The sequence below is a fragment of the Seriola aureovittata genome, chromosome 20, assembly GCF_021018895.1.
Source record: "Seriola aureovittata isolate HTS-2021-v1 ecotype China chromosome 20, ASM2101889v1, whole genome shotgun sequence".
Lineage (NCBI taxonomy): Eukaryota > Metazoa > Chordata > Actinopteri > Carangiformes > Carangidae > Seriola > Seriola aureovittata.
Window position 1 is genome coordinate 18598149 of NC_079383.1, and position 25642 is coordinate 18623790.

At 38.5% G+C, this 25642-nt stretch overlaps 1 protein-coding gene across 1 annotated transcript in view; it reads left to right on the top strand.

The window, feature by feature from the left end:
- Positions 1 to 7292: 7292 nt before the first annotated feature.
- cdh10a (cadherin 10, type 2a (T2-cadherin)) overlaps positions 7293 to 25642 on the top strand; it is a 29517-nt gene continuing 11167 nt past the window's right edge. The window contains exons 1-6 of the mRNA XM_056365101.1: positions 7293 to 7672; positions 13486 to 13827; positions 20022 to 20316; positions 23265 to 23384; positions 24988 to 25155; positions 25275 to 25456. Of these exons, the coding sequence (XP_056221076.1) occupies positions 13618 to 13827; positions 20022 to 20316; positions 23265 to 23384; positions 24988 to 25155; positions 25275 to 25456 (975 nt within the window). The 5' untranslated portion in view covers positions 7293 to 7672; positions 13486 to 13617. The remainder of the gene's footprint in view (positions 7673 to 13485; positions 13828 to 20021; positions 20317 to 23264; positions 23385 to 24987; positions 25156 to 25274; positions 25457 to 25642) is intronic.

Genomic DNA, 25642 nt, shown 5'->3' on the forward strand with positions numbered 1-25642 from the left:
TTCCTGAAAACTGCTGGACATTTTGTTGCAGTGGCAATGGGTCTTAGAGACTCAGCTTTTTTGGTATGCATGTGCAATTTGCTAACACTATATAAAGTCAGGCCTTGTTTTCAGTAGGGTGGTTGGGTTAGGGGGCTTTGGTTCTTTGTTTTTGCAGTCCCTTTTTTTTGTATATGTATTTTGCATATTAGAAAAAAACAAACGCAAAATAAAATATTCAAATACCTCAGCAAAGGTCATAGGATCAGCCACGGCTTGAGGGCATCAATCAAGTACTTCCAAGGAGTAGTTGATTAGCTCATGAAATGTGAATGGTATTAAAAGACCTCGAACACCGGAGCAATTTAAAATGTATTGAGAAATGCTGGTTGATCGAAATATTGAGGCAGCAGTTCTCCAGGGAGTAGAATTAGAGTTTGTGGGGGAGTATGTACTGTATGAATTTTGACACCTTATTTGAAGAATACACAAAGTTTTATACACAAAGTGCTGTTTACTCATCACAAGGAGTACTACTCTGCCTGTGAAAATAGTTGCATATGATGCCTTCTCTGGATTTTGGAGGAAGAGTTCTAAAGCTATATCTTGGCTTGGTCTTGATACCAGAAGTCTTTAAAAGAAAGCCTGAATTACAAACTGGAGGTGTGGGGGTTTGAAAGAAGTGGGCATTTTGGAGGCAGATGGCGTCCAATGGAAGACATCAACATGTTGCATTATGGAAAATTCTGTGGTTTTTGGACATATCCCCTGCTGCGTTCCTCCCACTTCTCTTTGTTCCACTTCAAAATAAACTGCACGAATAGAAAATGTTTCCATGCAAGTAGGGAGAGAGAGAGAGAGATGCCTCAAGAATATACCTGAAGTAGACACAAACCTTCAAAATATTCCCACATATTGTCAAAAAAAAGAAAAAAAACATAGGCTCAACTCTCCACTCATTCTCAGTCTGTTTGTTTTGCTGCAGCATGTTCACAGAGCCAGTTTGTTTTCAAATGTAAACTTTAAGGCTGACCTTGCAAACTGTTAAAATGACTAGATCCGATTCATAGATTTTGACAGGGAGATGTCTTCTCTCTTCATTTCAGAGATTTTCAAGGCAAGGTATGTTTGTGCAAAACAAGGGTGAGCTTTATAACACCGGGTGCCGCAGCAAGCTAGAAGCAAGCAGCAAGTTCAATTTTCACAGATCCTACAACAAAATTATTTTCACACTGTAAAGACAGATATATCATCACATTCAATTCATTACAACTGTTGCTCTTGTTTTTCATGCGTGGCATAAAATATGCTGTGCATGATATGTGATGGGACATCCATCTGTCTTCTGTACAATTTTATAATACATTTTTTCATCATAATATTTTTGTTTTCTTTAAACACCTTTTCAGAAACACGTGCTGGGGAAAAAAAAATTAAAACAAAGATTTATTACTCAAACAGACACTCAGCATAATTATTTCTGTAGTAATAAATTGGTTATTTCCCCAGCTGAGTGCTGCGCTACAAAATCTGGTAAATGCCTGCGGGGGGGTGGGGTAGACTGTGAAATTTTTATGATAGTGGCAATTTAGTCAATAAAAGCAGATATATCCCCTGCTGAGCACATCCATGAGTAAGTGCGCACAAACTGAGTGAGGTGTCATCGCTTTGGTTGGGACAGGAGCGTCCTTAGGGCTTTTCTCGTAAACTACCATCCAGCACCTGGGGATTTGTGCCCACCAGTTATGGAAGTTTGGTGATACCTGCTGTTCACTTTGCAAACAGTAACAGTCTTTTTTGTTAGCGACTCACCTTGGGAAGAAAGAAATGTTCGATCAAGTGCAATGGAGAAAGATGTGCTAACTGAAGAGCATCGCTGCAAACATCTTGAAGGGTCCACAATTAATCTATGCTACGGTAGCGCCTAAGGACATAGCACATACAAGCGAGAAAGCATTAAGGGAAACATGCACTAAAGTACATGCTTTTTCAGACTGAGAATGAGTGGAGAGTTGAGCCTATGTTTTTTTCTTTTTTTTTGATGCTCTAAATCCAGCAGTGCAACAAATACCAAAGCAGCAATATTACAAATAGTTTTGCGTGCCTGTCATACTTTACGTAGGTAACCTGGCCTATCCTTACTCTTTAAGTTTTGGTATTTTTTCAGGAGAGAAAGTAACCATTTAGATTCCAAATATGTGTTTTAAGCATACAACACCTGTTTGGAAACTTGCTCAGACATTCTTAAAAATCTCAAGACATTCTCCGTTTTACCTCTGGCTTTGTTGTCCATAACGTTTTGAAATATAACTCCTTCTAGAGGATCAAATTTGGCCTCAGACTTGAAATACAATATTTGTTGCTTTCAGTTTGTCTGAAAGTAAAGGATACATGATAAAAAAACAGTTTTATTGTACAGGTTCTTAAGTACATATTTTTAACCACATTTAAAAAAAAATACGGATTGGATAGCAGGTGTATCTTTTTCAACACTCATTGTTAATTAGATTTTTTATTCCCCCCCCCCCCCAAAGAAAAGTCTGTTTAATTGCTGTTGCTATTTAACCAAATCACCCCTAGCATCCCGGACCACATCCGGTGTAGCAATTCTTGTTTTTGTACTTGCTGCATTTCCGTATTCGGGGCATATCTGTATGTGGCACATGTTCCCATTGATGATTGTGTTTTCTTTCCTGTCTGTACTTTGTCTTTAGGGGCCACCTTACTATGGTAATGCTTACTATTGACTTGTATGTATTGACGTATATGACTATGGAAGACGCTCTGAGAAAAATGCTTTTGCTAAAAAGCATTAAAAATGCTGCAGTGTCTGTGAACAGTTATGCTAAAGAGGAATTGCAGCTTATTGAACTTGGATCAAATGAAACTTCCCTTTTCTTTAATCAAAGCCTTGGTAGATAGTGAAACACTAAACAATAATCTGACATCCTGAGTGAAGATGACTTCTGAATAACCTCGATTAAAAAAAGAAAGCATTGGGCTGGGATAGTGGTCAAAGACCCTCCATGGTTACAGGTTCAGTCCCTGTAATAGCTAACGTGTCCATTATCAGCCATGGAAACTGTCAAAGTGTCCTTGAGCAAGGACCTGAACTTTTAGTGTACCCTCTCACCCAGAGTGAGTTGGTCTCGGTAAGAGCTTCAGCTGCAGTAAATGTGTGAAATGTATGTAAATGAAACTCAGTCATTATGGGTCAGACTCTACCCTCCAATTCTGCCAACCTTGTGAGTGTAATTATGGAATAATTTCAGGGAAAAACCTTATGAAGAGACGGGCTCCAGGTACTGGCCAATGCTTCAAACCTTTGATGTTGATGCTGACACATTGAATGACTACTTATAATTCCAGCTCAAGATAAGATACGCGTGATTCTTGAGTCAAATATGACATGCAAGTACTGAGGAACCACTGCACTGTGTTCTCAAAATCAAATGATGGTATAAGATATTGTGTTTACATGCTCCGCATTTTGTAATCAGAGAGAATGTTTTGACATTTCCAATATAATAACCCAGAACATCATCAGAGAATTTAGGAAAACGATGGCGCTCTATCAAACACTTGGCATCATTATTAATTCACTGCTGTACTTTCGAGTGAAGCAGAAGTTTTGTCAGAATAGTCTACTCCTGCAGTTATTAAACTGAAGAAATGAGACACCCACTGCACTCAACGATAATCAGAGTCTTCTAGAAAAGGAGGAGTAAATTCCATTTTATATTATAACACTGTATTTGATTTGTTACATTGATGTTATCTGCCCTTGACAAAGCCATTTTTCTGCTGGCAGTCAGTCTTTGTATTTGTCTCAGTGATTTCAATGATACTCAGCTTTTAAAGTGGACGATGCTGTTGGAGATGAAGCAACCCCAAAACCACAGCTGGTACTCCTGGAATACTGACTCAAACTGCACAGATTGTCTTCACAGTTTGGGTTATTTAGCAGCATCCAGTGAACCTGCAGCAGCTCGGTTCAGTCAGCCAAGAGCTGGGTGTATGTTGTAAAGGCGTCTATGTCCAAAAGTGGATTGGACTCATTCCCTAATATGCCTAATACCACAGCAGCCACTTGAGCATGAAAGTTTTCTATTAACTTTTCCAACTTTTTACTCAATCTATTTAATTGACTTCCTTCATAATTATTGAAGCAAATTTGTTTTATTATGGTAAGAATTTGAATCAACATTTGGATACAGTGGATGAAAAAAAGAAAAACTAATGAAGACAGTTAATTTGGACAAACGATCTATGAATTTATGCAAGAATAACTTCAATGTTCTTGGTAATTGTCAAATAAATTATGTTAAACAAAATTAAATGATGCTGAAATTGAAAAAAACCCCCACCTGAAATACATTTTTTGGGAGCGACAATAGATAATCATCACATATGCTGGAAACCATTCATAAATTACGTTAAAAGATAAAACAACATTTTTCAATGATGTACAAACATAAGGATTTCTCAACTTAATTTTCCTAACCACCATATAGTGCTAATTTCTACTTCCATACATACTTACATTTGGAAGGCTGGGAGAATGCCTATACAACTAAAACATGTTTAATTAATCAATTTAAACGTCAACAGAGAAATGTAGGAAAAGTGATAGAGCTGAAAGAATCTACTACTTGATTGAGAGATAATTAATCAGAAGCTATTTTGATAATTGATTAATGGTTTCAGTAATTTAAATAAAGTATAGTAAAAATGCTATAGATTTTCTGGTCACAGTTCCTCAAACGTGAGTATTTTTCTGTTAGTAAATTAAATATATCCATGGATCCTATGGACTGTTGGATTATGAGGAACTGGGATGAGTGATTTTTACTACTTTTTGACGTTCCATAAACTAAACGGTGATGCCAGACAATTAACTGCAGATTAATTTATAATAAAAATAATCTTTAATTAGAGCGATAAAATGTTTGCAAAATAACTTGTCAAAAACCAATGATCTCATAGTTTGTTAGAGGTTTGTAGATTTTAAAACAGCACAAATCATTTATGGGGTCAAAAAGACCACAATAAGACAAGAAAATGATTTTAAAAACACAGTGATGTACGTAGAGGAGATGAAGACACGTGGTATACTTTGAAGTTTTGAAAAATGTTTAAAAACCTTTAAATGAACAAATTAGAAAATGAGTGATCAGGATGAAATTCTGACGTTAGTATTGAAAGGATAGTGTTTAATTTAGTCTATGCCGCCTATTGTACAAAGGTTAGCAACCTTCAGCCTAGACCTCTTGCTCGTCTGTAAGGCATCTCTATGTGAATGAATGAGTAGCAACATGAGACGGGATTTGGGTTTTCAGCACTCAGCTAATGTGGTCTTGTCATTGCCATACACAGAGCTATATCAATAACCTATCAGCAGCTGCAGTTGTTATGCTAGCACAGCAAACAGCGGGCAGACAGCAGCATTTGAGTGTTCCTTTGGGAAGGCAAGGAAATCAGAGAACTAATCAGCAGCAGCTAGGACTGTGGAGGTGAATGCAAGTGCAACAAGCTAGTGATGCTGATGGGAGCTGACACTGAGAATTGGGAGAGGATCAAGAGACACCCTTACTTATGGAAGCTGTTTCCTCAGCCTGGAAAACTTTGATTTAATGTAATGGAGTCCTCATCAGGGGGAAAGAAAAATACAATGGGAATTTGGACACTGTTTGCCTTGAAGGCCTGTGAAATTAAGATGAGAAGATCGGAATTTGTGTGCGTTTGTGTGCATAAGGTAGTAGTGAAATTTGGCTCTGGAAACATGTTTCTATATTTTCTGAAGCAGTTGGGCACATCGTGTGTTCTTGTTCTCTGATGTTTGCACAGAGTTGTTTGGGCTACGTAACAACAGCGTAATTAACATCCCAGGGGTAAATTAATACTAATTCTATGCAGAGATGTACAAAATAGCCTGATTTTTCTTCTTTTTTTTTTCCCAGTGGCTTGTTAGTGAGGAACGCCATACACACATGTGCACGCACCCACAAACTCACAGAGACACACATGCACATCCTTTCTGTACACACATGGGTATAAGTGAACATGACACACCTCTCCTCCCCAAGTCATACAAACAAATACACTACACATGCCAACATATGCACACATGAACAAATACAAACACACATCTACTTCTTAATCTCTCAGCACCCTAAACACAACGAGGGAGTGAATTATGAAGTGTGAGGACTTGGCTTGGTATCAGAGGGAGGCTACCTCGCTGCTTGTTCGGATGTTAATTAGTTTGGCCTGTTTGCATTTTTATTTATCTGGTGCAAAGAGTTTGAGCTGATAATCTATTCACACTGATATTGGAAGATAAAACTTGAGCGCAGATGAGGTTGGCCAGTGATACTGCTGCTTTTCTTAAATTATTAATAAACAGAGCAGCTCTGAGTGGCATCCCCTGCATTTCAAAGTCACTTCATCCAACCATTTATCTGCTCAAGGTACATGTTGGGGATGAATATCGGCATCTAATGATGTATCGCTCCACGTCCCTCTCCGTCTCACCCCTCAGCATCAAACACCTCTGTGATATATCACCACCCCCCTCTCGATTCCCTTCAGTTGAAATAAAATGTTATATCACCCTCAATAGCACATACTGTATGGAGATGTATGGACATGCATCCCACACGAGACATGTAATGAGAAGAGATGACAGAGTGGCCGGACTGCATGTGCACCTGCCACATACTGCCGGCCAAGTCAGCGGGACGAGAGACGAAGATGAAGATGAACAGAGCAAAAAGCAGCCCCCCGCACACCCCTCGCTGCCTGGCTGATTTACAAGTTATGGCCTTTTTCTCCTTCATTCCACTGTCATTGAAAGAAGATTAGATGGGGCCGATTGCTTTAGACATCAAACATCATGCAGTCGATCCATCAGACCAGTCGCTTTCAGCGCAGCCTCTTATGTAGAGAGCTTTCTGGATGCATTCACAGTGAGAAAAAAAAAGGGAAAACACACTGTGTGCCTTCCCAGAGTCCACCCTCTTCTTCAGCCTCTAACCTCCCCAGTTTCTCCATTCCACAGTCAACTGATGCTCACTGGGATGTAAGGGCACTATTTTCTCACTTACCCCTCCCCCCTCCCTATTCTTTTCTTCTCGTTTTTCTCCCTCCCTTTTCTTTATCGCTAACTTGTGAATGGCAGCCAATCAGGGGCAGAGTCGCCTCAGCTTCAGCCTGGGTGACATCCACCGCCAGAAGTGATGCACTGCTAGAGAAAGAGAGAGGAGGGGAGAGAGAGAGAGAAAGAGAGGAGGGGAGGAAGAGGAGGGAAGAGGGAGGGAGAGACAGAGAAACAGAGACACAGAAAGAGAGAGAGAAGAGATGATAGAAAGAAAGTGTAGAGGAGGAAAGGGGAGAGAAGCCAGAGAGCGGGGAGGAGAAATGGAGCAAGGGAGGGCAGAGAGAAAGAGAGAAGCATAGAGCGAGGGAGGAAAGCAGGCGGGAGACTCACTCTCTCTCTCTCTCTCTCTCACACACACGCACTCACACACACACTCCCATACACATTCGCACCAGCTGTGCTGTTGTCAGTCTTGGAATGTAAGCTCTGCCGTTAGGAGTCAGATTCTCCACCGCTAAGCACTGCTCAGGAGTGGGAACACAGTACCGTGCACTCAGTGACACAGATGGATGCTAAGCAGTGAAAATCAAAAAGGTAAGGGCTTTTTTTTTTTTGATTAATGTTTAAGCATATATTTATATTTTGTCTGCCTCCAGACCCCTGAGGATGATCTGCTCCTTACACTGTGACAAAGCTAGACTAATGCAGCAGCATCTCAAGAAAAGAAGTGTTGCAACTTCAAAGAGGTTGGTAACAGCTAAACCAACTGAGCTAGCACATGATTAGATTTGTTGTCCAATTCTGATTTGAATTTGTTTTTAATTTAATGATGGTCAAGGTGTTTGAAATGAGAGAAACGGCACGTAGTAGCACCAGAGCAGATTCTCAATATTTTTTTTTTCCATTGACAAAATGGAACTTTAAGCTCATTAATGATTCATGATGAATTGAACCTAGAAATTAATACCATTAAGTATTTTTCTGATCTGTTCATTCCCTTTAAATGGTATAATACTCATAATATCCATGACACCTGTCACTGCATATGTAACTTTGAGGTGGGCGTTATAGCTCGGGGTCACACTGCGCTTTCATAAAGACTAGCATTAACTTTGTCACTCAATACAAAGTGCTAGGTCCAAGTAAGTGTTGTTCTGACTACACACTGTGCCACAGTGAATGCCAAAATAGCATATGTGCACGTATATATTTGTACCATGCTTGTGCCTGTCTATGTTAACATGAAATATTTATATATATATATATATATATATATATATATGAATATCGCTAAGTGTGTGCATCTGCGTTTATGTGTGCACCTGTTCAAGTGTCCATGCCAAGCTCTGCGTGTGTGTGTGTGTGTGTGTGTGTGTGTGTGTGTGTGTGTGTGTGTGTGTGTGTCTGTCTGCTCAGAGGCAGTGCGGGCGAATCATACTTGTGATGTGCTATGAGCAGATTTGATGGAGAGGCACTGTACCATTCATATCTCTTAAAAAACGCATGGAGGTGTTTATCGTGGTGCTCGAGCGGTGCAACGAGAGCAGCTGACAGTGTTGCAGAGTACGTACATGTGCATATCGTCCACAGCACAAACTTAATCCAGCCCTCACTCTCTTTTTTCGCTCTTTCTATGCCGCCCAGTTCTCTGCATGATGCCTCATGCACAGACAGCTTTACAGTTACCAAAGTGATATATTAGGGTATAGTGGTGTGCAGCAGGTCATCCATGTAATGCCATTATTGTTTAGTGCAAATTAGCCACTAACATGCTCCTTGAATTATTGTCAGATATGGAGTGACCTTTCAGTGCTGAAATGAAAAGAGGTGGAAATCTGTTCTCCCACACTGGCAGAGAGGCTCTCATGAGCTTTCACACAGCTGGTTTTAAAGGATTAAACATGAATATTTATTTGATAAACACTAGAAATGTCAGTGAAGAAATGGTAAACTGGGAGAAGGAAATCAGGGTATCTTATCAACAAAAATATAGAAGTTATGTGGTCATTTTAATCTGCTTTTATTAAATTCCAGTATTTTAATGATATCTTTTCCCAGTGTATATTTTCTTATCATCTGGCGTTGCTAGCCTAGATAGACTTTCCTTCACATAGTAGAAAGAGCTTTAGTAAGACAAATTTTGATATGAAGTGATAATTATTACTTTTAAAATGCATATACCCTCATGAACTCACCCCAATATAAATAAGGTTATATCTGTTTTAAATAATAGTGTGTTTTATATCATACTTTCACTGTCAACATTCCCTTTTCAAGAAAGAAGGCCCTCCCTCCCTTTCGGAGTAGTTTTTCAACGATGAAGTGTGCAGTGTATCACAAAATTGCTTAGAGGATTTCAAAACATGAGTAAAGCTTGCTGAGGTTTGCCAAAGACTGCAGCCAGTGAAGGCAGACTTGGGAAGGTCTAGGGCTCCACCAAGTGGAGGTTTGTACAGGTGCTGCATCTTGGTGCATCAACGCCCCTCATGCTAGATTTACACTCTTGTCCGTGCTGGTCTGTCAATACCAGCAAGTAATCACTGGAGCTACTCAAACTGACAATCAAACGGCACTAGTTTCTCGAAGCCAACTCCCATATATGCTTAATGTTTGCGCCCGCAAAAATGCTGGATTTTCCAGTTGTAAATCATGATATTGAAAAAAAACCAAAAAAACAACAACAAAAAAAAAAAAAAAAACAGTGCAGGTACAAAGAGCAATAGCAAAGATTATTCATGACACCAGTTTGATGACCTTGCAACCTTCCCCTGCCCTCCCTCCATCTTTGTCTTTTACTTTTCCAATTACTGTGTTTATTTATGGTACTCATACAATATAGTCACTTGTTGAATTTCTTAATACTATAACACAAGGCTATAATTTGAATGGTGTTTGAATGGCAGCAGTTTCAAATTCGGTTGATGTTTGTGTAGCAGGTAGGAGGTTTTGGATGTTAGACGCTTGATCGTGTCATGCCACCCTTATGTAAAGGGGTGTGTGTGTGTGTGTGTGTGTGTGTGTGTGTGTGTGTGTGTGTGGTAATGTCCTTGGTTCTAGAGCAGTGTGGTTGTATGACAATGTACAGTAAAACACAAGAAGTAAGATATATATTTGTGGCTATGCACTGAAGATTTATAGAAATTTTTTGTAATCATTTTTCCAGTATATTAATGTTTTATTTGTCATGTTCAATGACAACTTTGTATTTTTTTGTATGTTGCAAAAAATACCAAATAGTCATATTGAAGAGGAGCACAATGTTAAGGTAAAACCACACAGAGTTGTATGTTAACATTACTCTTGGTGCAAACAACACAGAGACCAGATGGTCAATTTAGGCATTTATATCCTCCAGTGTATAGAAGAGTATCAATTTATTATGCATGCAAGACCTCTAAAAAAGGTTTACCAACCAGACCTCTGCTGCACACTACACCTATGATTACTGCCCTACTGAAATCAGAGAAGCAATAAAATTGCTTACTTGCAGGACTCGGTTTAATGTGTGTGGGGAAGCCTGCAAGTTCAATTTTGGGATCCATGTGCATACAAATTTATACAGACTAATGTGCAAGGCTGAGCTTTTCTAGGAAGCATATCCTGATGAACAGCTAGTTTATGTATCTGATCAAAGATATTCTTATTCAGCAAAACAAAAATAGATAATTTTGCAGATTACAGAAATGGGGCACAGCAGAGCTCGTGCCAGAACATGTCTTAGCCAAGAATAAGCAATAACCACCCTAGACAACACTTTTTAAATCACATTTAACAATTTTGTCCCTTCACATCTCTGGGTTTTAATGCAAAGCCATAAGCTGCCTACATCTTAATCTAATCATAAACATTTTTTTTAATAAACCCCGCTATTTAATAGGCTGAATAACTTGAGATAATTCAGCTTGAGTCTATAGGCTCTGGCATGGATTCAGCATGCTCACTCATCCTTTAATGGAGTGTTTGGAAGAATTCTGAAAAGACGCACTGGCCTAATGCTTAATAGGCACACCACATCAAAGATTAATATCCAGAATGCTATTAAAACTCAAGGACAGGCTGGAATGATAATTAGAAAATGCAATCACAAGCATCAGACTAGATTAATTGCAAGGCGGCGTTTCCTGATTTCAGAAATGCATGTGTCACACTCCTGCCACAATATGGTTATGCATAAGAAAATGACATAAAAGATGTATCAGCCATTTACAACACAATCTATATTTTATCTGCTCTACTATGGCTGTACTTTGACGAAGTCTCAGTACTTTCTGCTCTGCCGTTAGTCACATTTACAGTCTGGTTCAACATGTTTATAGATGCTTCAAGGGCTTGGGTCAGTTCTACCATACAACTGTATCTACTCCTGAGATATATGACATAGCTCTCTGTATTTCTATTTCTTTTAAGGCTTCATGGTGATGTTCATCCACAACAAACTTTGAGCAACTCAGTCAGAGCCTATTCTGGACTTGGGTGTTATTTGTGTTGCTAATTAAACAAATTCAAGTGATTACGATTGCGTGACGAAGAATGAGAATTTTTTTTATATTGAGATCTCATTAGCTCAGTTATTTCTTTTTTTTTTCTACTCACTGGATTACATTCATTCATTTATAATGCACACTTATATCATCAATGGAACCATAATACTAATTTGTTCATAGACAGTAACAGGCCTTTTGTTCATGTGAATACCCCCACTGACATTACGCAGCTTATTTAAGAGCTCTGAACAAAAGCAAAGGAATAGATAAACTAGCATGTGCTTTTATACAGCAGTCCCAGAGGTACCCAGTGAATGCTTGTCAGGATAAGTCTGGTACTCTAGCCTTCATATGGGAACCCTGCTAAATGGGCTCTTTTAGAAAGAGAGGCAAGATTTATTGGATTAACTTCCAAAAGACCATAAATTATGTATGCATATCCAAATTACCTATCAGGACCAGTCCTGGTGGAGACACTGCCTTAGTGAAGTATCGGAAGAAGACTCCCCAATAACACAAAATACCTTATCACAGGCACAAAGCCTAACAGATACCTGGGGATAATTTGGGTGTTTTGGCAATTTATAACATGTCTATATAGATTTTCCCCTTGTAGAGTAAATCACAATGTCTTGGTGGAATAAAAAATCTAAGGCATTAAGCATCACTAATGGATGCAAACACAAAAACTGGAGTACAAATTTGGGGCGAAAATGGGTAAGGGACAAGACAATTCATCTCAACATGCGTTAGTGAAATTTGCCCTATAGCTTTGCGATGTAACTGAATGACTGTGAAGCTAAGCATGAGAATAAAAACTGAGTTTCAGTGGAGCATTTTACAGTGGCGGCTTTTGCTCATGTCAGAAGCATTATGCTCCCTGAGATGCCTGTATTAAGCAATTCAAACATGCTCACTGGCTTTGAAGCACTGTTTGCATTATCATCAGTAATGCAACTTATAATTAGAGAAGCACGGCTCACTCCTTTACTCCCCAAACACAGAAAATGGATGAGATATGATAAGGGTGTTTGATTGTTAATTCCACTGGATTTACTAAACTATATGTAATTTGCATGCAAGTTTGGCACAGAAAAATGACAAAATACACATTTGTATTGATAGATTGCGGAACAGTGTGACAGATAAAACATGAATCAGTATTGTTTCTAAAGGACATCAATGTCAGTAAGAAAAGAAGAAGGGTCAGTGCATCAGAAGAAGACAGTGTGCAGGGCAGCTGCACTAAATTAATAAGACAACTAATGCAATAAAGAAAAAATGGCTGCAGCAAACACTAACACACAAATACCTCAAAGATTGACCATTTGTAACACAAAACAAAGAGCACACAAGGATTTGGTTTTGCAGTGATTACAATTGATTTGAATTTGGCATTCACAGAGTTGCTAATGTACTACAATGATTGGTGAAACATTTAAATCACAGTTGCTTGAATTTATCTACTGTCAATTTTCAATGTCTTTTATTTCCTTCAGTCGCTTTTCAGTTCCTTACAACTTCACAGCAATTTTGTGTCTATATTCTATATTCTGTCTACATATGAAATAATCATTTAATAAGTCAGATTTGACTAGTTTTAGCAGCATTCTTAGTTCTTCAATTTTTATTTCTCATTTTTAAAAACACATTTTATAATTCATTGGTCTCAGACAGTTCCCACCACTGAATTATGACTTTTAAATTCTCCTTCACTCACACAATGCACATGGATGAATTCCTATGTGCGTTGATTGCATAATTAGCTGCAGCCCTGGTACAGCTCAACAGCTTTGTGCTGCATTACATTTTGCCCTCCTGTAGTCTGCATGCTATTTCACTGCTAGGATTTTAAGTCTATTGTAGAGAAATACATAAGTGCCATTAAAAGTGCTTCTTGACTGAAGTTTCCTCTTTTCACAGGGATCTAAAGGACATCAAAGAGAGGAATACAATGTCTGTTCTGATGACACTGCCTTCCAGTGTTCATCCTATCAGAAGCTTATTACCATAATTCAGAAGTCATCCAGGACATTTCCCAGCTGACTGGATACCATGATAACCAATCAGATTCTGCTCCTTCTGATGCTCTCTATCCTGTGGCCCAGTGCTGCCCTGCCTTTCACACCTGGGAATATTGGGAATCTGTTTGGGATGGCAGAGAGTGATGGGAGGATTCTCCAGCGGTCCAAACGTGGATGGATGTGGAATCAATTCTTTCTGCTCGAGGAATATGGAGGAAATGACCATCAATATGTCGGCAAGGTAACGTGCCTGAACACACTGTCTGCAGACTAATTATAGAAGGTTTAGCTTGTTGAAGTAGTGTTTGATGTAATTGGCTGAAGACGAATGGGCTGTCAGAAATCTGGCTGTTTCGGGCACAGTTAACTGGGGCTATCGGAAAACACAGGAAGTGCACACAAACCAATCTTTGCCTCGAGTCTTTCTCAGTTTGAACTGTATGTTTTATCCTATCGTTTGTTAAATGAAAATTGAAAATATATACATTTCCTGTTGGGCACATTTCAACAACGCAATAATGATAATTTCTTATTGACGGCTTTTTAAAACTTTTTTTTATTTATTTTTATTTACTATAACGCCACTTTCATCAGCCAAGCAACTTAACCACTGCTCAATTCAGTAAATAATACCAAAGCTACATGAGTCACGAGCAACTAAGCTGAATCTTGAATCTTGCTTGTCAAGCTATTTTCCATGCCACAGCCATCAAGGACTTAGACGTCTTTATTTCAAATGACACCTTGAGGACATTTTATGGGCACTGTGACAGATACAGATGAAAATAAACAAATGAAACAAATGGACAGTAACACCTACTGCTCAGTAATTGAAATCAAACACACTCAAAACAAGAAAAATAATAATAGTGTTTATTTTTGTATTCAATTTCTTTGTAAGAACTCTCAACTATGTCAAGGCCCAGAGAAGTCTGATTCAAAACAGGCACAAGATTAAATCCAGTCTCAGATGTCAGTAGAGTGCTTTGGAGACCAAATTCAAAAACTCCAGCTCTTGCAAGACACTTTTCCTCCCAAGAATCACAAAAAAAAAGTTGAGTTTCGGGACAATGCTCCTCCTCCCCACCCGCCCAGATCAGAGAGGTTCTTGTCAGCTCACCCGTGCTAGCACTATAAAGACAGGTGTGATGGGGAACGCTACAGTTATCAACTCGAGGGAGGGAAATGAGGTGACTGTCGACAGCCAATTTTCTCAGAGGAAGCTGGCTTTCATCACACACCTCATTCTCCGGAGTAAACAAGTGTCTTGTGCAAGGTTGAGTAGGGGGATATGACAACTTCTTTTGCAGAAACCATCATCCTGATGTAGGTGAAAAGAAGGGAACAGCAAAAATAAATTGAATAGAGAAAGAAGGAAGAAGAAGAAGAAAACATATCAATCAAGAAGGCCAATGAAATTCACCTTGCTGTGTTATATGATGAAGCAGCAAAGCAAATGCTAACTATAAATGGGGCCATCCGTTGATAAATCAGTGACTGGTGCGATTTGGCTTTCTTCTCGTCTCTTTGATGCTTTCTAGCACCCAACTTCTGTGGCATGACAGCAATCACATTCGCCAGTTCTCCACTCTTCCTGTGTCCAATATAATTTGCTATTAAACTGTCAGAAAAACATGAGGCTGTAATAAATTACTGAGGGGGAAAATAGGGCAGCCACATACTGCCATTATGCTTTAGAGAAGAAGCTGTAGCGATCTATCACTAATTCCATCAGTTTAAATTTGGAGTTTTACATATAGAGACAGACTATGGTGGAGACATAGATTGATACAGATCAAAATATAGGGTGATTTATAGACAAAAACAAGGAGACCTGCGATGAATAGTCAATTTATCTCTCCAGCAACAGAAACTAAACCGGCAACTATTTTGATAACACTTTTTGGGTCCAGTGACAATACATTGCTTGTTTTGTAGTCTAAAAGCTTAAGATATTCAAACACAAAACATCACTGTGGCCTCTGACAGATTGTGAAAAAGTGCGTTAAAATAATAAAATAAATTCAAAAAATTAAAATCAATTGTCAACTATTATGATAATCGGTCCCCAAAGGAAAAGGCCAATCGTTCTTTGATTCCAGCTTCATAAATAGTTGGACATGCAGCTTGTCACTGGTTCATATATATATATATAGAAAACTCAACATCTTTGAGTTGTTTGCTTTTTGTGACCAGCAGTCATCTCAAAACATCATATTGTTTTTCAGACAAAACGATTAATCGATTCCTCACCAACATAATCAGAGAATCAATCAATAACGGAAATAACAGTTAGTTGCAACCCTTATAGATATAACGACCTACAGACAGACAGACAGATAGATAGATAGATAGATAGATAGATACAAAGACACAATGATAGAGAGACATTTTCAGATGAAGAGAGACAGAATTGGAAATGCAGACAGACAAACAGATAACATAAGAGAGGTAGAGCGAGAGAGACAAAAAGAGAGATGGAGAACTGAGACCAAATGCAAAAAGCACTTTCAAGCCCAGCACAAAGCCATCAAAGCCTTGATGGTCGCCCTCATAAAGATCATTTAATGGTCTTCGCAGAGCACTGTGGGAGACCTGTTTATTTCACATTCAATCAAACCTCTCCAATCAACCCACACACACTCACTAACTGTCACTTGAGGTTGATTTCTTGATTACGGCAATCAAATTTGATGTAAAGAACAGTCACACTCTTGTATAGCTCGCCTCTTAACGGAAAAGGAAGCAGTGCACCACTGCGACTCCAATACATAATAAATGCAACTCATATTGCTTATCAAGGTGTTCAAAAGAGATGCTGCTTTGAGGCTTACATGCTGAGTGCTGCTGACTGATACCCCACAGAATGATAAAAAAAAAAAAAAGAACTGCACTAGTAAAAGTGAGGTTTGGAGCACTTATTCTTGCTCAGCAGCAATTGTCAACACTGAAGAAAAAGGCTAGTATACTTTATGACTGTAAATATACTATGCAGTGGCTGTGCGTGTATGAAGCGTAAAACCCTCAAATCTCATTTTAACTGACTTTCACGGAGCCATTAATGAGTGTGAGCACTCACTGTGTGCAGCTGTGGTGCCCTACTTCTTAAGCAGGGCTGTGAAGTGTGAACACTTGCAATGCTGAGCAATACAACCACAAACTTTGGATTCTGGAGCATTTCAGTGGTGTGTTTGAAGTGAACAAAATCCTATTAAATTCTTGGTACACTGCATTGTCTTGTGCCTTGTAAACAAAATGTGCTGCCCTAAATTTGAATATTCAAGGTAGCTCTCTTTGTTGTGTTAATATTTTGCCAATAAGTATCCTTGAGGTTTTGCACGGCCTTGTTCTATACTTTCATGCACTAATTTTGTAGAACTTGAATGAACTATGCAAAAGTACAAAAAACACAACAGATAATGTAAGCTATAACTTTAACCTGCATATAATATATTATAGTGCAGTGCCCCAATACTAAAGAATTTTTGTCTATGTCTTAAGAGAAAGAAGGAGAGAGGGAGGAGGAGTAATTATTCTGTATCCGTTCTCACTCTATTTTCCTATCTCCTCTTTGCAGCACTGAGCAATGCTTACCAGAGACCTGACAAGAATTGCCAATGATTTTGCTGCTTTACTGACAATTCCTCAGTGTTTGTGCAAGGCGATTTAACTCATCAAGGCACTCTTCTGTGCTTCTGTTGTAAGGCCTTGAAAAGGCTGTGTTTGTGCTGCAAGGCCTTGAAAGGAGAGCCTCTAAATCTCTGTAAATATAGTGAGGTAGTGCTAACATTTGATTTTGTTAAGGCTGTGTGAAAACACTTTGTGTCACACTTTTGAATACACACAAGAGTATCAGTGCCATTTTTTTTTCTAGCTGTACTACATGTACTATGTTTACTCTGCATGTCAGATGCAGAGTATAGTGCACTTCGGCGTATGAAAACTCACCTCTGGTATATGTAAAGGTTGGTTTTTTACACTTTGAGTCACTAAATTAAATATGTAAAATTGATACTTCATCTTGATGGTGCTGTGATTAGGAAGTTGATGTAGTTGAAGCTAAGGGTTTGCATAAGACCAAGACAGACTAAGGTAAAAATGTAAAACACATACCACAAGGTTCTACAAAGAAATGTAAAGTTCTTATTATCCTGTAGGCAGCCAGCTACATAAAGTACAAGCTCCTTTGATGGCTCACTGTTTGTTGTTTTTGCCTCTCAGGTTCTTGTTTTTTTTTTTTAACACAATTAACAGGGACTGGGAAATGTGGTAATAATCCCAAAATCAAAAGATTTAGAAAATTGTAATTCCTGCAGTGTGGCATGATCTGAAATTGCGTTGTCCTAATAATTACACTGTAATCACAGGAGTGTTTTTGAATGTCGCAGTCCTGTAACAAAATATGTTCTTATTATGTTGCAGAGGAGTTCAGCATTGCGTACTAAGCATGTCCTAATGCATCATACAGCCTACACCACTACATAGACAATGAATTTCAAAGTGGAGAAAAGGTGACTGCAGCATTGAACAGATTTTCTTTTTTCTTTAAAATAAATTGCACATACTGCAGATATAAAGCCCCATTTTAATGCAAAAATTCGTACAAACACTCCCCTGCTTGCCAAAATTAGCCTGTCATTCATAGTCAATAGCAGTTGCAGCCTTCACATCCATAACACATCATAAATCCTTGGTTCACTGTTCTCCAGCTCAGGAGAGAATTCATATTCACAGACAATGAATAGGCTGTCCCAGAACACAAATATATGTGAAAATTCAAGCTGACTGATATTCCTATTTAATAGACTTTGGATAATGGAGTTCATCTGCATGAAAATATTTTCAAACAACGCCAAATACTGTGCATATTGCTCATTTGAACTTGACAGCATCTTGTTTTCACATGCGTCCCCATTTTTTAATTCTGCCTGAGAATAGCTAGCACTCTGGCAATACATTTCTGATTTCCATCCAAAGTTGTACTGTTGACATCACTCTTCCAACTGCAGGAAAAATAATTAGTTTCCTCACAGCATGCAGACATTAATATTAATAAGTTACTGACGTATATTCTGTGTCCCTAACTACTTGTCATTTAAAATGTGAACCCATGAGATAGTGCTCTAAATATATCTGCTGACAGATCCAGTACAGTAATGAGCTTGAATCAAGTGTCTGTCACAGTACGCCACCATTACTCCTCCATGACACTTGGAGCCGCTTCAAGGTGATGGATAGGTCAGAGGTGACTAATTTTAGCAATTGTTGCTGTAGGTCAGGTTTTTCGTCATTTTTCAAAGGGACAATTTAGAAGAAAAATCTAAGACTAATTTGATCTGGAGTAATGGAGTATGTCACACTTGACACTGCGGGTGCCAAGGCACTGTTCTGTTCTGAGACAGAAACAGATAGATTTCTCAGTGGGTTTACACCACTATCTCACTCTCAAACAATAGTGTCAAATCTTTTCCGACATCTACACTATGATTTAAATGTAGCTGAGGTCCCCTTAGCCAGCAAATTTATTTAATGTATTAATTCACAAGAAACCCATGCAGCATGTAATCTTTATTTACTGCATGTTCAGCAAGTGAACTTGAGGAAATGTGTGGATAAGTTTGGTCCTTGGATATTTCAAATAAAATATGAAGCAAAGCACAAGGCCAGTGAAGTCAAGTCAATTATGTTTTCAGAACTCACAAATTGGACTCTGAGGACTTTTTCGGAAAGTGTACAACATCTTCGATCCTCAGAGAGCCTATCCGATAGGAAAAAAATAAAATGAAATAAAAATAAAAAGAGAGCTTATCAGGCCAACCTAAGAGATTGCAGAGAGTAACAAGTTCACAAATGTTACCTCTACCTGTGCCTGTATTAGTTTATATTTATTTATTTATTCATTTATTCATTCATTCATTTGAAAGAAAAAAAAAGAAGAGAATTGCAACCAGGGCATGAAGCTTTAAGTGGGGAGTTGTAGAGAAGCAAAATTCTCTCAGTAATGCCTTAGAGAAAAGATCCACAAGAACAGGGTCATTTTACATTTATTTTATTCTATGTTTTTATACTGTTCACATTTTCAGTCACAGTCAAGAACAGCACAAAGTATTGCAAACAGACTTGTTGTTGGCAACAAGGGAGGCAATGTCTTGTTATTGTGTGGAGTGGTGCTCAAGGGCAATGATTACTCCACGTAAATATTCTTGCTAACTTTTCTCCTTCTTTTTTTTCCCTCCGTAGAATTTGACTTTTAAAAACTATCTAGTGTTGCCAATGGTTACAAAAACTTAATATCTGAAACTGAAAGCTGAAACTACAAGCCTGGAGTGAATTACGGAAGAGTGTGCAATATCTCCCACAGCATCACTGTATTTCCACAGTGTTTGACTGTAGTTTGTTGTTTTCTTGCATAAAATGTCTCTCTCTAATTTTCAGCTGCACTCCAACATGGACAAAGGTGAGGGAAATGTGAAGTACGTGCTGACTGGAGATGGGGCAGGCACACTGTTCCTGATTGATGAGAAGTCTGGAGATATTCACGCCACCAAGAGGTTGGACAGGGAAGAGAAAGCTATGTACACGCTGCACGCCAAGGTTCTGGACAGAAATACCAATGTGGAGCTGGAGCCGGACACTGAATTTAATATAAAAATTCATGACATCAATGACAATGCGCCAAAGTTTGCAAAGGACATCTACTTCGCCAGTGTCCCTGAGATGTCTGAAGTTGGTAAGTTACGGTTTGCTTTTACTTTAGAGCTGAATGGATTAGTGGATTAATCATGTAGTCAACAAAGTAGATCAACAAAAATTAATTGTCTACTATGCCAAATGTTCGCTGGTTTCCAGCTTGTCAAATGTGAGGATTTGCTGCTTTTTCTCTGTGTTATATCACTTCAGACTTATGCAAAATATGCAGCTTGAAGAAGTCACCTCATGCTCTGGCAAACTGTACCTTTTTTATTTCTTTTTTCATTCATAGACCAAAAGATTTAACGATCTATTGAGAAAATAATCAGCATATAAAACTGTGAGGAAAAATATCGGTCCTGATTTCATTGTATATTTAAGAATTGATGTAATAATATAATTAACAGGACTTTTACAAGACACACTTGCCAGGCAATGCAGAAAAACCCAAACACTGAACAGTGTTTTTCATCAGTCAGCTAGACCGGCCTAATGTGACACTGTATTCACTTCTTCAAAGTTATTTGCTGCTTTTGTGATCAGCCAGGCTCATTGGGCATTCATAACAAGTAATGCCATTTGCCATTTTTAATAGGCATAGAAATATTGAAAGTTTAGATTGTCACAGTCTTTCCAATTAAGGATTTGCTTCATTGCACTCCACTTCAATCCATTCAAGTAATATAAATAAACCAATCGGCATGAATATAAACAAAGCTTATGAAAATAATGCATGCAACTCGAAATCAATCCTCAATTATGCAACCACAAATTAATACACAGGAGCAATCAAGGGTAAATCAAAACCCAATTGTCTATATGACAAATAACAATGTCCTATTTGGAATTCATAATGCACTGCTCTTAGATTTCTCAGCTGCATGGATAATGGCGAAAGGTGGGTCAGGGTCACCACTGCTCGTCTCCGGACTAATAAACTGCCTTATATGTTCAGACTGAACACATTGGTTAATCAAGCCAGCCAGCCATGAAGAATCAGCGGCTCCCTTTTATGCTATCAGTGCTGGGGCTAAGTGGGACAGATGTTCAAGGGATCATTAGTATGCACGGAGACAGTCAGACCCAAACAGGACACGGCAGAGGTCCCCTGAATGCCAAGGACAGTATTTGCAATGTGGCATCATTGAAATGCTTGGGTTGATTATGCAGGATATAAAATGGAAGAGACTACAATGACAGTGTAGAGGAACTGAGCTCCTTCTAAGCTTAAATATCTAGTAATCTTAATTATTTTGCACACAAACAGCACATATTCGAGAACCTATTACTTAATTGTGGAAGCCGGGCATCTATATGTACTTTGCACACTTTTTTTACACATTTTATTTTTTCTGTTTTCATGGTCTATGCTTCAACACAGTTGATTTGAAATAAAATAATGAATACTACATTGAAGTGCCAAGTCTCAGCTTTACTTTGAGCAGGTTTTCATCAATATTGTCCAAACTGTATGGATGATGTAGCCCTTTTAACACATTGTGCTGAAACTGCACAATGTGTTATAAAGTCAAAAGTAATTGGACAACTGGCTACAGAATGTTTCTTGGGGAGCTGTGTATGGTGACTCAGAGCTGACTGAGAGTTGCCATTAGATTGAGGTGGAGTGTCTGTCAATGAGGAGTGATGAGGGGACCATGTGAGTGAAGAGGAGACATTTGACAATATCATGACCCTAACCTCTGAGGATACACCACCAAGATGCAAACCAATGGTAAACCTCAGAAACAGAAAGGCCGGACTGCGGTTTACAAAAACACATAAATAGAAACCATCAGAAAGTTCTATGGACTGATGAAACAAAAATCAACCTCTATCAAAATGATGGAGAGAGGAAATTGTCGAGAGAAAAAAAAACAAGCAGCTCATGACTCAAGGCCACCATCTCATCTGTCAAACATGGCGGTGGTTCTGTAAAGGCTTGGGCACGTATGGTTCCAATGGAACAGACACATTTATTGATGATTTCACTGCAGACAGAACCAACATGGTGAATGCAGAGGTATACAAGAGGATTCTGTGAGCTCAGATTCAGCCAAGTGCATCTTAATTCACGGGTCATATGTGAAATATGGTGGTTATGTCTGACTTCACATGTATCTATCCAATTACTTTTAAACCCCTAAAGTTTGGTCATTAAGTGCTAAAAGGGCTATATCTGAAACTGTTTTTTTTTTCTACAATCATGTAAACCTACTCAAATGAATGCTGAGACTTGGCACTTTAACATTGGATTCCATTATTTAATTTTCAATTTGATGTGATGAAGCACAAAGCCTGAAGAACACAAAATGTGTAACTGTCCAAATACTTAGAGTCTGGAGAATAATAAAGCATCCATCAGCCCAGTAATTATATTTCAGCTCCTCAACTCATCAGTAGAAGCTTGTCAGTATTTGCCAAATGTTGCCACACCTCTGATTCTGACAACATATGAGAACAAAAAGAAAACAGACAGAAGCTTTCAGTCTCACTGATATTTAAAAAGGGATCCAACTACTAGGACACCATGGTTTAATCAAAGCAATAATTTTCACTGAGGTGCCAAATGAGACCCAGCCACAATGCAAGCCTATCACTTACATTTCACAGTTTAAGCAGCTGTGGCAAATACCTTGTTGTTTCTTTAAAAAGGAAAGAAAAGATGAGTTATGCTATGTTCCTGATTGACTGTACCAAGACATTACTTCCTCTTTGTAGCCCACTAATTTGACTTTCTCCAGATCCTTGTTGTTTGACATGAAAATTAGACATTAGTCACTGGGTATCACTGAAAGACGAATAATATCAGGAAACTGCTGGTATTAAAGCTGTCAGTAGGATTGCATTGTGCTGATGGGTTTGCAGCAAACTCCATTTTTATGACAGTGAAGCAAATAAAAATATGTTGAGTCAGTTACTTGATCGTGTCTCGACTCAAAGTGTGTGGCATCACGGCTTTAGAATTGACTCTGCATGTTCTATTTGCAGGTACATCTGTTGTCACCGTTACTGCCACTGATGCTGATGATCAAACATATGGGAACAGTGCCAAGCTTGTGTATAGCATCCTACAGGGACAACCATATTTCTCAGTGGATTCTGAAAATGGTAAGCCAAACCCAGCAGGATCTCTTTGCATCTTCTAATGTAATGCAAGTCTATAAACAGATCTCACGCGCTGCTCGGGTAAGTGTTTGTGAGAATTAAACAAGCTGAATAAGGATTTGCCTCTCAGTCAGACTGATCTGGTAAAAACTTGAGATTTTAGTCTAAGCTACTACTGTAAATTTACTTTAGGAACACATCAATGAGATTCCTCATTTCATCTTAAATTTCAAATTCAGTTTTCTTTCTACTTTTCAGTACATTAAATATCGTCACCTTCCTAAAATAATGGCCTAAGTCATGTTTTGACAAAAATGTTTTTTTTGCCTAAATCACCCCCTCATGATGCTGGCCACCTCTGGTAAAATCGCCTGAATCCTCAGTTGAGGGGAACATGCAATTCTACCCCCGGTTGTATAATGGCCTATGTCAAAAGTGTGACTCTTTTGTTGAGTTTTTTGTGTTTCCTGAAAAACCTGAAAAAATGACTTAGGCCATTATTTTAAGAGGGTGTCGATATGACAAGCTGAACCTTTTCAAGAAGATAGTGGTTTTTGTGGTTATCAAATTTCTATAAACATATAACACAAATTTTCTTTTTACTTATGTATGTACTTATTTATAAGCCATTCACTTTTACCGTGACTCAAACTTGAAAAGGAAAACTCTTTCAAAGCCATTATTTACAATATTTATTTACAGCATTTCTAACTAATATCTGACATATTGTGACATAAGCTTACAGTATTTGCCATCCTAAGATGAGGTAAAAGTTTTATCATTATCTCAGGCATACGGAGGTGCTTCTGTGATGTTTTTAGCTCGAATTAGGGTGAAAATAGCTAGCCTGTGTCCGTCCATGACAAATTCCAAAAATTGCAAACTGCCTCATTGGATGTGTTAATTTAGCCTTTAGCGACAGTTAGAATATGCAGGGTATCTGACTTTGTTGACCAACAACAGTTGAGGTCCATATACGTGCAGCATTAGTCCTTTCTGATTTCAACAGCAAGTGTGCTTCTTTAAGAAATATAATGGCACCTTGACTATTCTTTTATTTAAAATAACGAGGAAATACTCGTTAGGAATCAATGAATCTGCCAAGTCACAAAATGTTGAACCAAAAACTGTATATTGTGGCACTCACAGCGCATGGATGAGTTCAGGTAAAGATAGACTTAAATACTGAAAAAGTCAGAAGTGATGTTAAAGATGAGACAAGCTGTGTTTGTTTTATCAACATCAATTAGAGGCTTTTGTTGTTTTAAACCTATCCAGACGCAAGACTCAGGATGCTCTGCACTTTGTATGCCCACCAATCACCCAAACCACCTCCAACAACAAGCATGTGGTAAATAACTGTAGCACTTGTAACAGCAGAAAAAAATTGCCAGGGAACATAATCCAGGCAGCTATTACATTTTTCCCCTCAAAACACAACTGACAAACCAAATTAATAGTATATAAATGCAATTTCCTACAAAAATAAGGTTGAGAACAGAGATGGAACTGATCATCTTATCAAATTTTCAGGAAGACAGCATATAAATTTTCCAGTTTTCTTTTAAACTGGCAAATGTGGGAGAAAGAATGTTATTTTTTCCAGGCACCATCAAAACAGCCCTGCCTGGCATGGACAGAGAAGTCAAGGAAAACTACCAGGTTGTGATCCAGGCTAAGGACATGGCTGGACAAATGGGTGGGCTTTCAGGAACCACCACAGTCAGCATCACCCTCTCTGACGTAAACGACAGCCCACCACGCTTTGCTAACCGTAAGAGGCCATTTTCTCATAAGTTCATAAGTGAACTTTTGTTCAAAGACAACTCTCTTATAATACTCATAATACATCCAATTCCACAATAAATTTGTTTTGTTCACTCTCATGTACAGATTCCTTTCGTGTGACTGCTGTGGAGTCGACAGAGATTGAAGGCGCTATTGGCCGTATTAAGGCTGATGATCCAGATATTGGACGCAATGCTGAGATGGAGTACAGTATTGTTGGTGGTCATGACATATTCAATATTATCACTGACCAAACCACACAAGAGGGAGTCATCATAATCAAAAAGGTGAACCCAGTTTTGTGTCTTTTTTCCCCTCTGAGGTGCTTTACAGCCTTCTTTTATGTATTTTAAAGGAGCTGTTTGTAAGTGTTGCTATTGCTACATAGCCAGTGTTAGCATCAACAGCTGTTTACTTACGAATCTTGCCAAGAACATCAGTCATCGTTGCACTTACAATAAAAGAGGTTAAAA